Genomic DNA, 16,945 nt, shown 5'->3' on the forward strand with positions numbered 1-16,945 from the left:
TTATATTTTTCCGCTTTTTAAAAATTTTGAGATGATGGATCTTGGTGTTTTTTTGACATTTTAGTAATTTTGAGATGAAGGATCTTATAATTTCCGCTTTTTAAGAATTTTGAGATGAAGGATCTTATATTTTTCCGATTTTTAAGAACTTTGAGATGATGGATCTTGGTGTTCTTGACTTTTTGGGGAGTTTTGAGATGATTGATCTTAGTGTTTTTGACTTTTTAACAATTTGGAGGTGATGGATCTTAGTGTTTTACAATTTTTAGGAATTTTGTGATGATGGAAGATATTTGGTATTATCTGTTTAATTTATTCTTTACTGGTCTCAAGGACTGAAAGCTTGACATATATGTATGATATAGACATCTGATAACCTAATAACCATATGATACATGATGATATGTTGACCCTCTAGAATTTCTGGAAATCCTATGTAGCTGTGTTGCTGCCTTTTCTACACAACTATAAATAAAAACGAAAATTTTCGAAACACTTACCATACTTAACCAGAAGTTCACCAATGCAGTTACATATTTGTGCCACCTCTTTCAAATTGTCTTTCTTTTCAGCCTTCTTTCTTTCCCTTTTCAATTCTTTCAATGAGATAAAAACAATAATTACTTGTACATGGTACATACAATGTTACAATGTACATACACACACATGTATATCAAAATACATTGTATATTGATCCCAATCATCCTTTTTTACAATCTTATTAATATAAGTTCTCATCACTTGCTCGTGACACGGCGACATATAAAAAATCGAGGAGCAAGTGATGAGAACTTATTTCAATAAGATGATTCCTTTTTTATATTCATTATTTACCTATATGATACACCAAATATAGCAGTGCAACTGGCCACCTACATGTATGAACTTCTCAGAGTTGTTACATAACAATAAAATAAATGGTACCTATTTTTCTGCAACAGATGTGCATTTAAACAATCAATTTCTCTTCAATTATAACGCAAAATATAAAATATTGAAAATTCACAGCTTTTTAAAAAGATGAAAGTTAAAACCAAAGACAACAAAAAAAGTATAGCCAAAGCTGGGCAAGGACGATCTTTCTCTTCCAAAAAATTTGACACATTGGCCCTTTAGAGTTATTTGGATTGACATATCTGGTTTGGGGATATTTCAATGATCAAATGGTGAAAACCACAATGAAGCATTGACTTACATGTACATGTAAGTAGGTTGCATGTTATTTCATGACAATTTTTATCACTTCCACGAGAGCGAACATCTATATCAAATCAATTTAACTCTGGCAAATTAAGTTTGCTTCTTCATTAGAACGTGATGAGAGTTGCCTGAAGTAAATTTGTAATCCATTTATTGCGCATTAAGTTCCCTTTTTGTAAAAACAATTACCATGCCCAAAGGCCCCTTATTCATGTTATTCAGTTCTAGATAAAATACTACCACTACTCTAATTGAAAAAGTACTTAGTCTATCATGTCTATATATCATCCTACATTTGTACATGGGTCCAACGACTTACAGAAAAGAGCACTGATTTACCATAAGCATGATAAGAATCATAAAGGACCGAATAGAAAATGATTTTTTTTTGTAATTGATGGAGACTAGCAAATTGTAAATCATTTTAAAATCAATAAATGAAAAGATATTTTGCACAAACTTTCTTGTTGCCCTTAGGCCAACTAAAATTAATTAGTAGATTTTCATCCAAATTTCTGAAAAAAATGGGGTGGGTGGGAGGATCTTATTTTTTAAATTTTATTTCATATGAAACCATTTTGTGACGAATTCTTCATGTATGCAAGTGTAATAATAAGCTTATAAATAAGCTTATATCATGTATACACAGGTATGAGGAATCTTACATTATTTTTCAAATCCTAAAATAAATGTCTCTAATTGCGGCTTTAGAAACTAAACAACAAAGACGTGTAGAAATGCTCTCTTCAGTTGGACTTTCTACACCAAATGTATTTGGGTTCCTAAACGATTGTTTTTAGTACCCATAAAATGAAGCAAATGCATTGGTATGCAACACAATTATTATGAGTACAGAATAAAATGAAAACTCAAACAGTGTTTAAAATAATAGGGTTGCCAACTTGGTACAGTACTTATGCATTTATGCAAGATGAAAATTACCATGTAAAACACATGTGAACTTAATAAAAAAAAAAAGAAGTTGTTGTTTAATGACCCTTTTGGGGATATTGGGACATTTTGTGTTAATCAACAAGAAAAGACAGTCATGGGTAAAATCTAAGGGCTTCTGTAAATAAAAAGCGTATGTTAGTCGACTTTTTAAACTCAATAAACAAGTTCGTGTTTGTGTTTCAATATCTTTAATCCAGTCATGTTTTCTGTATCAATGGGTTCCACGATTTTTGCGCTTTGGATATCTTTCACATTTAAACTTCCTGACACAAAAATATTGCCTAAAAAAATCCAGTTTTCTAATCACAGAAATTTGTGACATACCGCGATTTGTGGTCTAGGACACAGCGTTTTTCTCGTAACACGAATATTTCACGTCATTATCGTTATCAGTTTTTACTCTCGAAAGATGATGTTGTCATCATAGAGCAGCAGAATATGTCGACAATCATTTTGGTTAGATTTACTCGAGGTACAAAACCGAAAATTGAAACAGGAAGTCATAAATGAAACGAAATTTTAACGGTTATCGGTAACGGAAACGAACAAAATCCGTAAATCGTAAATTTTATAAAATAAAAAAAATCGGGGCGGGACGATTTCAGAGGGGCGGGCGGGATGAAAATCTATCAATTAATTTTAATTGGCCTTAGCTTTGTTTTGATACATTACAGTGTTCTTACCAGGATTAAAAACGGGCAGGGTGATAGTCAGAAAAAGGGTAATTTTACGCATAAATTTATATCATTGAAAAAAAGGACAATTATTTAAGCCTCATAATTAATTAGGACATAATTTTTATAATGCATTATTGAAACATCAAGTTTGAGTTAAAATGGAGTCTTAGTAATTTGAATATTTTGGCACATTTTTTTTTTATCTATGGTTTTCATCATTTTATAAAACTATGGTCATCATGCTGAAACCCTCTTTTTTGAGAAACTTTCATCTTTATATAAAGTGTATTAAGGTGGCTCAGGACTATTCGAAGTTTCTATCAGAAGTGCCGTATTTTTTGTTATTTTATTCAATACATAAAGTGAATCAAATTGGTCGAAAAAAATAGGGGGTCACGGACCATTTAAGCTCAAAATTTTACTTTTAAACAGGTATGTAAAAGGGACCACTTTTTAATGAAATGGTAGGGAAAATAGAGGTGTTGACACATTTTTATCAGAATATCAAAAAAACGTTCTATGACAATTGGTCCAAAACTGTAATATAAAAAGCTGAAATATAGCTTCAAAGAATTAGCAAATAAAAAACATAGGTAACCGATAAAGAAAAAAAAAATATTTTGCCTTAAAACCCAAATTTTGACGGGAAAATTGTGAAAATAGATGAAATGTCATTTTGAGCCGTTTACAGATACACATTATAACGAAAATATTCTTTAAGTGACATAACTACAACATTGTACAATGATTTAACATTTATAATCAATGAAATATTAAAGAAAATAATATCGAATTTACGACATATACTTTTTGTGTGCATTGTAATTCATGCATGAATTATGCGCAGTCGAAAAGTCCCAATCCACCTTAAGCTGTCTTGTAGGTTTTTTTTTATCTTTATTATACATGTATTCACAATTCATATCAGTTTGAATTACAGAAAAATAAAAACATTGTCATTGCTGTCAACATAGCTGTCTGACCAATTACAGTTTCAATATTAGGAATTCTTCATTGCACTTTATAGATCAATTAATGGAAGTAAATTAAAGATGCAAAATATAATTTTCAAAATATTTATTTCTGAAGTGTATTTAAGTAAAATAATTTAAATTAATATTCTAATATGCATTTGCATTCAATTTATTTTATATTTAATCTTTATACGAAAAGAAACTTATGAGGATGACTTCATGCAGGAACTTCTTAGGAAGAAAGATAAGAAGTTAGCAATATCCTTTAACTCTACTTTCCGCTATATACATGTAGATGACGTTCTTTCACTAAACAATTCAAAATTTGGTGACTATGTGGAACGCATCTATCCCATCGAATTGGAGATAAAGAATACTACAGATACAGTTAAGTCGGCTTCATATCTTGACTTACATCTAGAAATTGACAATGAGGGTCAGTTGAAAACAAAACTTTACGACAAAAGAGCTGATTTCAACTTTCCAATTGTGAACTTTCCATTTCTAAGTAGCAACATTCCAGCAGCACCTGCATACGGGGTATACATCTCCCAATTGATACAATATTCCCGTGCTTGCATTTCCTATCATGATTTTCTTGATAGAGGGTTACTGCTCACAAGGAAGCTTTTAAACCAAGAGTTTCAAATGGTGAAGTTGAAATCATCCCTTCGTAAATTTTACGGACGCCATCACGAGTTGGTTGACAGTTATGGAATAACTGTTTCACAAATGATATCGGATATGTTCCTTACGTGGTAACTACAATCCCCTTCCCTTTCATGAATGTGACCTACCGAATTAGACTATTTACCAGATTTGTAATCACATAAGCAACACGACGGGTGCCACATGTGGAGCAGGATCTGCTTACCCTTCCGGAGCACCTGAGATCACCCCTAGTTTTTGGTGGGGTTCGTGATGTTTATTCTTTAGTTTTCTATGTTGTGTCATGTGTACTATTGTTTTTCTGTTGTCTTTTTCATTTTTAGCCATGGCGTTGTCAGTTTGTTTTAGATTTATGAGTTTGACTGTCCCTTTGGTATCTTTCGTCCCTCTTTTATATTTAAGTAATATATTTTGAACAGGTGATAAATAAGGCGACGTAATCAAATTGTTTGTCAAACTTTTTTGGAATTCACAAATTATTTACCATATTTTGAGGGCAGAAACAATGCGGATTTTTCCGTGATTATAACGGCAGGGCGCCTAAGGCACAACAGAAAAAAAGCATGGGCATGAATAAAAAAAAGGGCAGACGCTGCGCCATGTTCAAATTGTAGCTAGAACACTGCGTTATTTATATAATTCTGCTTCAAAACTTTTCCCTTTAAACAGGGATAGAACTTAAGACATTGGCATTTGGTAGCCCACAGCTTAAATTTTGTAGCCAATATATATATAGTCCTATACAAGAAAAGCAGAAATTTAAGTAGCCCACACCAAATTTTAGGGGCCCCTGCTAATTTCATACCCTGCTAAATCTTTTAATTATGTGAATTATGATTAGATTACCGTGAAGAGGAACACTGTGGGGGATATAAAATTAGTTCAGTGTTAAAGGAAAATATTCACTGAATCGATTCATATAAGGTTGGGATTTTTTGCATTAATTTAAAGGGTACAAAAAGAGTCCGAAGCGGACACTGTCGTGACCTATAAACAAATTCGTTAGCCACCTTCTTCTATTTATATGGATAGTCGACCTTCCTATGCTATGGATAAAAACAAGTGCCTGTGGCCTGTGACTGTTTGTTTACAAAAATCTTTCATTGATTCAGGTGAGGTTAGACCTTGCCTGGAGTGATTAGAAACCTTTCTTACGTCCCTTGGTTTTGTTTCATTTTTATTGGTATAGTCCTAACGAAATTGAAGTGATGTTTGTGAAATTTGTTATACTTTCAAGTTCTTTTTCGTCTAAGATATCCATGTTTGTGTCAAATTTCCCGCAGTTCTGCTGGGCATGCGTGAAGTCGGATCTATTTTTATCTTCGCTAGAAAAGAAAAGTCTTAGTCTTCTAAATGATTTAATTCATGTCCTCTTTCACTTGTGGATTAAGATTGAATAACACATGGCTCTCATGTAAACAAAGTCAGCAAACATGCAAAGCCATGGCAGTAAGAATTTTACAAGTCTTATAAGATTGTCAAAGGTGTCTTACTTTTGTAACAAAGTGTTTAGTAGGTACAAACAGAGTCGAATCGACGACAGCTCGCCCCACTGACACATCGGTGCGAGACAAGTCGCACAGGAAAAACTCGGACCGTCTAAAAAAAAAGAAGACAACTCGGACCATCTAAAAAAAAGACAACTCGGACCGTCAAAGGTGTCTTAGATCAGAAACTTCTCATCAGAAATACTCTTTATCATAGAATAATTTATATCTTCAAAACTCTAATTTATACTTAGTCTACCGTCTGGTGGTGCAAGACAACTCGGACTGTCTCCATAAAAGTACTCGGACTGTCTATGAAGACAACTCTGACTCAATAAGAAAACATGGACCGTCAATAAGATAACTTGGACCGTCAATAATAAAAACTCAGACTAAGTATAAAATAAGACTTTTGACAAAATAAATGATTTAAGGGGGAAAAGTTTTGAAGCCGATTTACATAATATCGTAACTCGGACTGTTTTTGAAGAGAAGTCTATATAGACAATTGAATGTTGTTCCAAGGACTTATGTTAGTTATACGTCCTTTGGTTGTTCCAAATAGACGATTCAAGTTTTATTGTTGTTTTTTCAAAATCAGTAACATGCCGAAATGATGTTGCAATCTAAAATATATCATATAATAATTCATTTACAGTTAAAATCCTCTTTTAACACTCTGTTTGTTGTCCTTATAGATGATCCGAGTTGTCAGTCTTATTGACTTTTTTCTGCAGAAAATTATATTTTTTGGACATTGTCCCTGTATGCATGTGTACACTTCTATAATCCAACACTGATTAGATTTTTGTTTAATTTCAAAATACCCACTAATGAGGGGGGATAGGACCTTTATCGGGACTCCGGGATCGCATGTTTTTAAGCTCGGGATTTCGGGATTGACCATTTCGGGATCCGGGAATTCTTTTTTTCTGATTTCGAGACGTCGGGATTTACTTTATTTAAATTCGGGACCTCGGGATTTCGTGTTTTTAAGCCCGGGATTTAGGGATCAGGACCCCTCCTATCCCCCCTCACTAATATGAGGACGAAGTCCCCTATTACACATGTATATTACAGTAGAAAATTCAATAAAAAAAAAAAAAAATCTGGGAAAATTTCCCGAATTTTTCATTGTACTAATGAACTCAAAATCGTTCAATTTTTTTTTGTCGCATTTTTTAATTTCTGGATCTGCCCAGAACACATAACTCTACTTCCTTCTTCCGGTCTTGTTGTCGTGAGACTTTGATTAGTCTAGTAAAATATAGGAACTCAAGGAACACAATACCAATATATTTCATTTTTAATCATTCTTTGTCTTTGGTATGAATAAACGTTACCTGATGCATTACGTTTCTTTGTTTACATTGAACATGACGTCATAACTTAAATAACGTCACAAGTAAAATCCCTAACAACAGAACCAAAATCGGAAACGTTACAGTATTTACGTTTCTTTTTTTAAGAAATATTTAAGTTATAAAAATTAATTTAAACAAACTTCGTCCCCATTCACAGGTAATGCCTGCCTCATATTATACATTATATTTCCAATAGAAATTTATTGTATTCTCAAGTTGATTTGAAAAAGTTATTAAAAAAATTAAAGAGTACTATCTCTATTTTGTCCAAATTGGAAATCCTAGCTTTTTTTTACCAAGATTACTTTAATTCTTAAGTTTTACAGCAATACAACAAAAAACTAAATGAAATGGGATTTAGTAAGCTTGATATATATGTAAGATAGCTGCGTAGTTTGATGAAAATCCAAGTTGATTAGAAAAAGTTATAAAAAAAATTAATGTGTACTATCTCTATTTTGTCCGAATTGAAAATCCTAGCTTTTTTTACCAAGATTACTTTAATTCTTAAATTTTACAGCAATACAACAAAAAACTAAATGAAATGGGATTCAGTAAGCTAGCTTTCTATATATCTAAGATAGCTGCATAGTTTGATGAAAATCCAAGTTGATTTGAAAAAGTTATAAAAAAAATTAAAGATGCCTATCTGAATTTTTATATAATAATTTTTATTTTTACATATTGTAAAATTAAATTCTTTCATTTCACAGCAATAAATCAAACTACATAATAAGCTTGAATTTTGTAAGATCAATATTTAATTTAGTTAGATGGGCTGATTTACACCAGTCAAAACTAAATTTGAAGGTCAAGACTAGTCGAGACAGGTGGAGCCTTGGTCAAGACCATTTCAGACTACACAAAGATCATCAAGTACTGAATCAGACTAATTAAGTAAAGTTGAGACCTAGTCGAGTACACTTAAAAGTACAGACAAGTACAGTAGAGACAATGTCGAGACTAGTCGAGTAAAATGTGTGCTCGATTTTTCTGGTCAAGCACAAAAACTTGTCAATTCAGACTCTGAGCAGTTTGTAGTGATATGAAATCTTAAGCACTGTCTAACTCTTGTGTTGTGTCAAAAAACCAAATAAATGAGTCCTCAGCTATACATACAAATGACATAACTACTTGCTTTGCATGTCAATGCATGTGTAAATGCAAAAGAAAAGGTTTCAGTATAGCAAGCAAGCAGATGGTACAGTGGTACGATGTAAATATGACAAATACTAGTTGAATGAAATTTAGAGTGGAATTTGTTTTCTGGAATATAGCAACTTGAGACACCTGTTGAAATGGGAACACACATGTTTAATTTCATACTATTTATAAAATGTACTGTTAAATTTCCAATTATAAATCCAGATTTTTTTTATTGATAGTTTTGCTTTCACACACATATATTATATTACAGTTCTTGTAAAACACTTTGATTAATTACCTTATAATATTTAGTAAACCTGTTTTATAACAGCTCTTTTGACATAATTTGACATAATACGTTTTAGACAAACAATGACAAATGACCATGAAATGTATAGAAAGTGTAACTGATCCATATTTTGACTATTGATTCAAAATCAAGGTTGTACATGTATATGTTTACTAGAATATTGAACAGATATATATCATGTAAAAGAACTATTTGTAAGGTTTTATAGCTATTTTCAGAATATTGCTAACAAGCAATTAATTCACTGATAATCACACCTTATTTAAGAATGCCAGATTTTGATTGGTTGGTAGCCAGTGCATTTTTCGCATATTATAACTTTTTTTTCATTAAACAAATGCATGTTTTTCACGACTACTGGTGATATTGCAAATACCACTCTATAACAGTACTAGTACAGTACTGGTGATCTTTCCAAACAAACCAGTTAAAAAAAACTTGCAACTTAGAAACCATTTTTGTGTTGATATTTTATATAGTGGGGTCTCATTGGGGTCTAAGCGTGACACGGGATTGCTGATCTTTTGTAAGCCTGAAACATGAAAGTCAAATTATTGTGCTGTGAAAACGGGAAATGAAGTCCAGAGTGACACAGGAAATTACCAAAAAAATGAGAATTGCTTATGTACATAGTGTAAGCGGGATACAGGAATCTTACAAAATACCAGGCGGGATCCGGGATCAGAACACCCCAATGAGACCCCCTATATAGCTTTTCAAACCAAACAAATTTCAAATATCTTTGGGTCAAGCCTTTTTGCAATACATACAATGTACTTACCATGCTTATGATGTATTTATTTCTCAAATGATATATTTTATCTTAAATTGAGAATGGAAATGGGGATTGTGTCAAAGAGACAACAACCCAACCGTAGAGCAGGAAACCTATTTACTTAAAGTTTTTTTACTCTTGAAATGCTACACTTTCTAAATCAAGAATCTTTAACAACCCCAATACCCATTTTGAAAGTCATGTTCTCATTAAAAGTTTCCACAATCTCTGTACAGATTTGTCTCTACAAAATTCTATAGTGACAAAAGGTTCAGTTTGTGTTTATGCTGATTTAACCCAATTACATTCTGTAGGCTATTGTGGATCATGTGTTTTTCATAGTTGTTGTTTGTCTCTATTTGTATATATCTTATTCTTATAATATATTTTTTTTTTTATGCATTAACACTATCAGATGAGATCGCATGTTGATATACATGTATTTAAATATCGATAATCAGGAAGTTTTTTCACATGCAGGCGAAAAAAATGATGTTCTTATATAAAACGACTAAACACTTTAGGCCACAATTAAAAATATTTCAGTTTGCCCAAACCCGACCCATGATGACTGGGTGTGGGTAGGTAGGTAGGCAAATTCTTTTTTTTTTTTTATCAGAATTTGTATGAAAATATTAAAAGATCTTAAAACAGTATATATCCTTTTTTCCCGTCAAACCTTTGTAGAGAAAACCCAAAAGCCATGAATTTAAAACCTCTATAAATAAATTAGTCTACTATATGATTTGTATCCTGAGATGTTTATAACACTGACAATTGCTAGCTGTGTGAAAGGGCTAGTGGATTTATGAGGTGATTTTCAACAGTTCCATCAACACGATGTTTGTGTAAAAAAATATCAGCTGATTATGTAATGATAAAATTTGTTTGCAGTTTTTAAATCCTATTTCTATTAAAATAGATTAAATGTCCTAAAATATTTATATGAATTATTATCTACCATCCTTAGTTTGTGTCTTTTTTATGTTTAGAAAACAAATTTGTATTTACATTATCACACAGGTAAACTAATTTGGCTATAAATAGATCAAAGCATGTTCTGTAGAATCTCCAAACTAAAAACGTATTTGTTATAATTTTATTTCTTTAAAAAATCAAGTTTAAATTTTTGAAAATAATCATTACTGATAAAATATAATTGCATAAAGTTAACGTTTTCTGAAGACTATTTATTTTTAGGTCATGGTTCTAGAGGCTTCTATAAAAATCCAATATGGCGTCCATAACATGTTTTTACTTTTGCACATGTGAAAAAAATATTTCTGTCAAAAGTCAGATTTCTCTTGTCAAAAGGGATTTATATTGCAATAAATTATTCAGAGGGAGTTAAATTCAGTTAAGATTATATTTCTGATTCTGTGAACAATTATAGTTTTATCAAATTCTCCCAAACAGCAACGTGCTGATCTTGTCTAATGAGACTTGTAAATTTGAACTATTTGAATAAAAGGGCATCTAATTTACATGATAAAGAAAGATTATAATTAAAGACAACAATTTATCAAGAAATAATTCCTTTTTATTCAGTAAAAACAAAATCTTCTTGCAAGATTGTAAATTCGCAACTTCCGGACCCATTTCCTGTCAGAATAACATTGAAAATATTCGATTGCACATGGTTTTGAACAAATCTACCTGAATATTCTCAGAGACATATAAATACATGTTTCTGATATTCTCATCAGATATTCGTTAACACGATGAAATTAACATTGAGCATATAGGTGAGGGTTTGGTAGTACAGACAACTACAGCGTTAAAAAAACTGTGCCACTTCACATGTTTTACTTTACGTTCGTTAAATCAGAAGATAAAAACAGAGAACATCGAATATCGATTAACTGCGTCTTTTATACGCTTTCTTTTAATCTTAATCACAGTTACTTTCAAACGCAAAGACGACAAACATTAAGTTTTGTACGATAACGGAGCGGACCCAAAAAAAATCCGAAAAAAAAAATTTCTTCAAAAAAACGTCAAAAAAAGAATTTGAGTCGGCGGGTTTATTTTGGGTCGGTCGCGTTTGGGCAAACATACAATCTTTTTATTTTGGCCTTAACAAAATTAAAAAAAAGAACATCATATTTACTAATATCAAAATACAGCTTTTTATCCGACCGCATTTTTTGTTTTGCATCGTATAATGCTATCATGTCATTGTTATTCTTAGACGCATTTAGTTTCCAGACAATAACTTAGTTTTAGTGAATGGATCTCTATAAATTTTTATCAGAAGCTTCAAATCGCAATCAATCAACAAAATGACATTAACACCCCTTGAAAAACAAACTTTTCTTTCCCCACATGGCTTATGAATGATCAATTTACTGTCGTTTGCTGGAATTCAACGATTTCTGCACTTTAATTCAGGAGCGCAAGTGGTAAAGGAAGGTTGGGAGTGAATTTGGGGGCTATGGTCTCAATAGTTTAGGAATTATGGCCCAAAAAGGGGCCCAAAATAAGCATTTTTGTAGTTTTCAAACAATAACTTGTGTTTAAGTGTATGGATCTCTCTGTTATTGTACCACAAGTTTTCATACCATGAAGGGATGGTTAGTATTGACTTTAAGGGGGGTTATGGCTCAAAATGTTTTGGAATTAGGGTAAAAAAAGGGGAAACTAGGTTTTTCTGGTCAATGGACAAATCAGATCATTTAAAAGCAGTGTAAGAGAGGTAATTCAGAAACATTTCACATACAATGTTAGGTATGTTCGGATTTACCTCCCTCTCACTACTTGTAAATTATGTGTAATAAAATGTCAGGATATGGACTAATTGCAAAAAAAGGGGGGTTCACATTTTTTTTCCCCAAATTTTTGAAATGTTTGAAGAAGAAATCTTTAATTGCACAATATTGCGCAATAAATTTGTAAGATCTTGACATTTGTTTTGTGTCAGAAACCAATATTATGTCAAAATTTGATCACAATCAAAATTCAGAGCTGTATCAATCTTGAATGTTGTGTCCATACTTGCCCCAACTGTTCAGGGTTGACCTCTGCAGTCGTATAAAGCTGCACCCTGCAGAGCACCTGGTTTTATCTTGACTTTGTAACAATAATATTTTTTTTGCATTTCTGTGGTACATTTACTTTACCCCTCTCCTTTTTTTTGTAAATAGATATCATCCACTTGATGTAATAGTCCAGATCTAGTCTATTCAGAACAATCCTTTTTCTTAAAATACTTAATTTACCATAAAATATGTGAGCTTTTTTTTTTTCAATTTATGAATTATTAAAAAGTTCAACTAGACAATTAGTCCTGTCCATATACAAATGTATAGTCCATATCATGTTTTCTGTATGAATTATCATCTGAAAGGATTTTAATATCTAGGTTAAGGATAAAATATTTAAAGTTTACTTTTTGTCCCCTTGAATTTATCTTTTTGAAGTATTGAAAATATAGAAACTTATGTGTGTGATAGTCACTGATATAAATGCTAGATCTAATTATAAATTGAAAAGTTTTTGTGATGGAAAATCAGTGCTGAAATTATAAAAGCTGGTTTAAAAAAAACATTACCGTTATTTCTGAATTTACAGTATACTTAATTATATATGTACATGTATATATGCAGAGAAATATAATACATCTCTGATATACGTTAATCTATCAAATATCATCCTTCAGATATCAAAATAAAAACCAATACATAAATAAGATGATTAGTATGATAATATTTCAATATAATTTATTGTATTTTTTTACTTTCAGGTTAAAAAGTCAGATGAGGCTAATATCACTAGAAAGTTTAGTAGAAGCAATGTCAAAAAGTACTAATTATTAGTAAAAGCAATGGCAATAAATTACCACAAGGTAGAACTTAAAACAATTGTACAGATTTGTGATACGCTTGATAGAATAATTTCACACTCCCTTGGACCTCGTGGATCAAAAATCCTGTTGGCTACGGAAACAGGCCAGGTGATTATCTCTAGTGATGGTAAAACAGTGTTAAGAAAACTTCAATTTGGTCATCCTATTGCAAGACTAATTATTGATTCCATGACAAGAACGGTCAATTTCACTGGAGATGGCAGTAAAACTTTTATACTATATTTATCAAAATTCTTCCATGAACTTTTACAGCAAGAATTCAAGTCTACAAGTCACAATGATTGTGTATGTGCTATTCAAAAAATTAAATTTGAAATCAATTCGAAACTGGCTTCTTTCATAAAATCAAAAATACCTGGTTCAGAACGAGCTATTTCCTCTGTTACAGTTCGTGAAATTTTAAGAACGTCTTTATCAAACAGTTTCCAACAAAGAATCATAGAGCATTATGTTACCATGGTGAATGAAGCGGTCTGTATACATGGACAAGATGATTACCTAATTTTAAACAATATTAAATGTATGGTTGACAACTTTGATCTGTTTTGTGTTAAAGTTCCAAGTCTACCTTATAGTGAATCAAAAACTCTGTCACCATTTCTTATTCAAAGAAGATTTGCTGTGTTTTGTCAAAATAATTTAATTCAATACGTTCGATTCTTAATATGTCTGTTCCCAATAACAGGACATCCAAAAAATGTAGAGACAAGGGAGATAATAAGCCTGACGAATGAATCATCTTTAATCAGATTCATGGACCATCATCATTGTCTTCTAAAGAAATTTGTAGACATGTGTAAAAGAGAAAATATACAACTTATTCTATGCTCTGAACAAGTATCAGACCAAGCATTACAGCTTTTTGAATTAAACGGAATCAGCATTGTTCATTATGTACCAGAGGAAGACTATGATTGGTTGTTATCAAGTTTGAAAATAAGTCCATGTACTAGTATTTTTGAAAAATTGGAGAGTAATATGGTTCACAGTGCAAAATCTTGTAAACCTTTTATTTTGAATGGGAGACAGTGTGTTCATTTGGAATTGGATTGTCAACTTCCATTGCCAAAGATGTTAATTGTTTGTGCTCCAACTGAAGGTTTATGTAATCAGGCATTTCTTAATTTACAGAAATCTTTGAAAACGATATCATCGTTTCTTAATTCTAATAATCAAAAGAGTCTAAAAGATGATGATGGCAATGAAAAGTTTGGAACTGAAATATCTGTAATTGGAGCAGGAGGATCATTTGAGTTTCTTGTGTCAGAATTTCTTTCTGAGTATTCACAAAGAGAAAGCTCATGTAGCATCAAGCTTCTTTGTAAGATTTTGAATACTGCTGTACTTCAATTACCCAGAATTCTATTTCACAATAATTCGCCCACCAAACAATTGGATCTCAAACTGTTCCTTGTTTTGTTGGAAAAGATTAGTAAAGCAAGGCATGCTGGGAAATATTTAGGAATAGATAGGAATGGTCAAGAAGCTAATCTGTTTGATAATGGTGTTTTAGAGTTATTTGAACCCAAAATTCACATTTTGCTCTCAGTGTTGGAACTTATACAGCAGGTGTTACGAATCGATTATTTTGTAGGAGTGAAAAATATAACTCAGAATAATGAAAATTTTAATGAACATGATGTATAAAATTAAAATTATGATTTAAATTGATTTTTCGCTGTTGGTTAAAGATTGATCATTTTGTTCTTAGGACTCAAAAGACTTGCTTAAACATGATAATGTTTTTTTGTTGTTTTTGATTGGATATATTTTAGAGGTTTGTGAAACTAGGATAAAAAATGATGAAAAGAAATATGAATACTATTTATTACACAGGAAGAAACTCAGACCAACAAAAAGATATATATGTAAGTCATTAATATTGTCACAGGGGTCATTGGCATTTTATTATCATACATTTTTTTAAGACTTCCTAAAAACATAACATCAGTCGACTGGAAAGATGAAGTAATAAATAAACGATTATATAACAAACATTCTAATTGCTTATTTGTTTTGCAAAGAAGTACATTTTTTTTTAACTACGATACTCCTTCCTTCTCTTGTTTAATTGGGGTTTCTTTTATACTTATTATCAAAATATTCTGTAATTTATTACCTATACAAATAATAATATATAACTTGTTCTAATTAAATTTTGTGAAAAGTACTAAAACAGTAGTAAATTTCCTGCTGAAGAATTGAAAAAGTATATAAAAGAGGGACGAAAGATACCAAAGGGACAGTCAAACTCATAAATCTAAAACAAACTGACAACACCATGGCTAAAAATGAAAAAGACAAACAGAAAAACAATAGTACACATGACACAACATAGAAAACTAAAGAATAAACAACACGAACCCCACCAAAAACTAGGGGTGATCTCAGGTGCTCCGGAAGGGTAAGCAGATCCGGTTCCACATGTGGCACCCGTCGTGTTGCCAATGCTTATGTGATTACAAATCTGGTAAATAGTCTAATTCGGTAGGTCACATTCATGAAAGGGAAGGGGATTATAAACTATCAATTATATAAGTTTGGGTAAATACTGGAATTATTTTTTTAAATCACAAAACAAAATGCCCACACACATCAAGATGGGTAGAATTATATTGAATGCCTCGATTTTGATCTATTTTACACTTTAAAAAAGCTGATTAGGTGCACGTGGGAGGATATAAATATAAAACAATATGTCAGCTCCTCCCAAGCTCCTCCCAGTTGTCTGCGATATGTCACGCTGGTGAGAAAATGAAAAATCACACATTTTGAGTCCTGACATGTTTTATAACAAACATTTTTCTAAAGTTGTTCATTAATATATTTATATGCATATTTTTTCTATGTATTAATGTTATACTACTGACTCAGGTTAGGGTGAAGGTTGGTATCTATTTAAACGTTTTAACCAGCTACATTTGTTTGCACCTTTTCTAAGTCAGGAAGCTGTAACAGTTGTTCAGTGGTTTTGCCGTTTGTTGATGGGGTTCATAAGTGTTTCTCATTTTTGTGGAGCCTGTGACTTTTGTCGCAGAAAACTCGACATAGGGACAGTGACCGGCTGCGACAGCAACAGCATTGTTAGCTAACTTCTAAAAAGCTTCATATTTTAGAAGGTGGAAGACCTGGATGCTTCATACTTTGTATATAGATGCCTCATGTTATGAAGTTTTTTTTTTGTTACATGTCAACTGTTTTGACCTCATTTTCATGGTTCAGTAACTTCTTGAAAAAAAGTCAGTAACTTCTTGAAAAAAAGTTAAGCTTTTTTCTACCGTTAATTTCTCTCTTATTATGACTAATAGGATAACTGTATTTGGTATGTGCGTACCTTGCAAGGTCCTTATGCCAGTCAGATAGTTTTCACTTGACCTCAACCTCATTTCATGGATCAGTGAACAAGGTTAAGTTTTGGTGTCGTGTCCATATCTCAGATACTATAAGCAATAGGTCTAGTATATTTGGTGTATAGGAGGATTGTAAGGTGTACATGTCCAACTGGCAGGTGTCATCTGACCTTG

At 31.8% G+C, this 16,945-nt stretch overlaps 2 protein-coding genes across 3 annotated transcripts in view; one reads left to right on the top strand and one right to left on the bottom strand.

Moving 5' to 3' along the window:
* Nucleotides 1-5,772, bottom strand: part of LOC139523990 (tonsoku-like protein) — a 105,493-nt gene extending 99,721 nt beyond the window's left edge. The window contains exons 1-2 of the mRNA XM_071318488.1: nucleotides 5,705-5,772; nucleotides 501-596 (exon numbers count right to left, since the gene is read on the bottom strand). Coding sequence (XP_071174589.1) covers nucleotides 501-596; nucleotides 5,705-5,735 — 127 coding nt within the window. The 5' untranslated portion in view covers nucleotides 5,736-5,772. The remainder of the gene's footprint in view (nucleotides 1-500; nucleotides 597-5,704) is intronic.
* A 53-nt stretch (nucleotides 5,773-5,825) lies between these two features.
* Nucleotides 5,826-15,400, top strand: LOC139523991 (BBSome complex assembly protein BBS10-like). Of its 2 annotated transcripts, none has more exons than XM_071318489.1 (2): nucleotides 5,826-5,923; nucleotides 13,299-15,400. In XM_071318489.1, exon 2 carries the CDS (start codon nucleotides 13,380-13,382, stop codon nucleotides 15,066-15,068), a length of 1,689 nt encoding a protein of 562 aa, XP_071174590.1. In that variant the 5' UTR covers nucleotides 5,826-5,923; nucleotides 13,299-13,379; the 3' UTR covers nucleotides 15,069-15,400. The 2 variants fall into 2 exon arrangements, with proteins under 2 accessions (XP_071174590.1, XP_071174591.1); XM_071318490.1 differs by having other exon boundaries at nucleotides 5,887-5,958.
* Nucleotides 15,401-16,945: the final 1,545 nt, after the last annotated feature.

This window comes from Mytilus edulis, chromosome 5 (genome assembly GCF_963676685.1).
Source record: "Mytilus edulis chromosome 5, xbMytEdul2.2, whole genome shotgun sequence".
Taxonomy (NCBI): Eukaryota; Metazoa; Mollusca; class Bivalvia; order Mytilida; family Mytilidae; genus Mytilus; species Mytilus edulis.